The 1,081-nt window shown below is 61.9% G+C and overlaps 1 protein-coding gene across 1 annotated transcript in view; it reads left to right on the top strand.

The window, feature by feature from the left end:
• H696_05251 (choline-phosphate cytidylyltransferase) overlaps positions 1 to 1,081 on the top strand; it is a 3,164-nt gene that overhangs the window by 890 nt on the left and 1,193 nt on the right. Inside the window, exons 2-5 of the mRNA XM_009499113.1 lie at positions 101 to 209; positions 334 to 464; positions 548 to 669; positions 822 to 951. Of these exons, the coding sequence (XP_009497388.1) occupies positions 101 to 209; positions 334 to 464; positions 548 to 669; positions 822 to 951 (492 nt within the window). The remainder of the gene's footprint in view (positions 1 to 100; positions 210 to 333; positions 465 to 547; positions 670 to 821; positions 952 to 1,081) is intronic.

Raw genomic sequence — 1,081 nt, 5'->3', positions numbered from 1 at the left:
CCCGTGCATCCCCCTCACCTTCTTTCTTTCTCCGCTTCCGATCGCGCCCCATCTAAGCGCCCCCCTCTGACAATCCCGAGGTCCCCCCTCCCCGCCCCAGACCATCCGCATCTACTGCGATGGGATCTACGATCTCTTCCACTTCGCACATGCCCGGATGCTGGAGCAGGCCAAGCACCTGTTCCCCAATGTTCACCTGATTGTCGGCGGTGCGCGTTCCTTCTCTTGCGGTTCCCTCGCTGCGTCGTCCATCTCGCTGCCTCGCTGCCCGGCCCGCCCTCCCACCCCCTCCCTCGCCTCCGACGCAATCAAACTCACCATCGCCCCCCTTAGTGTGTAACGACGAGATCACCCGCAAGAACAAGGGTCCCTGTGTCATGACCGAGGACGAGCGCGTCGAGTCCGTCCGTCACTGTCGCTGGGTTGACGAGGTGATTACCGACGCCCCGTGGGTGTTGGACCTTGTACGGCTTCCCCTTTTGTGCGATGTCTCCCTTTCGGTGCTCCTCCCGGGCCGCTGACAGTCCTCCGCCCTTCCGGAGGATAGGACTTCTTGGATTTGCACAAGATTGATTTCATCGCACACGATGCCGAGGTGTACCCCTCGGCCAACCACTCGGACGTGTATGGCGCTGTCAAGATGAAGGGGCGCTTCCTCTCCACCCAAAGGTACGGCTCTCTCTCTCTCTCTCTCTCTCTCTCTCTCTCCCTCCCTCCCTCCGCCCCCCTCTTCCGCCCTCCCATCCACTGGTCCCATTCCGCTGCCTCCTGTGGCCACACCAACCTTTGACACTCGCTTTTGCCTTTGTCATGTCCTCCAGAACCGATGGCGTGTCCACATCGGACCTGATTGCGCGCATCCTCCGCAACTACCATGGCTACACCCGAAGGAATCTCCGCCGCGGGTACACTGCCAAGGAGCTGAACGTATCCTTCTGGCGCGAGCACTACGTAGGTCCCAATTGGTCACCGCTGCCCATCTGTGCCCCCCCCCCACCTGCATCAGCCGCACCAGGGACAGCGAAAGCGCCAGATCCCAGCCGAGTGGCACACGCGTCAAGAATGCCACCCCGCATGCGAG

The sequence above is a fragment of the Fonticula alba genome (genome assembly GCF_000388065.1).
Source record: "Fonticula alba strain ATCC 38817 unplaced genomic scaffold supercont2.9, whole genome shotgun sequence".
NCBI classification, from domain to species: domain Eukaryota; order Rotosphaerida; family Fonticulaceae; genus Fonticula; species Fonticula alba.
The sequence above is the reverse complement of the archived record's forward strand: the minus strand, read 5'-3'. Positions and strand labels throughout refer to the sequence as shown.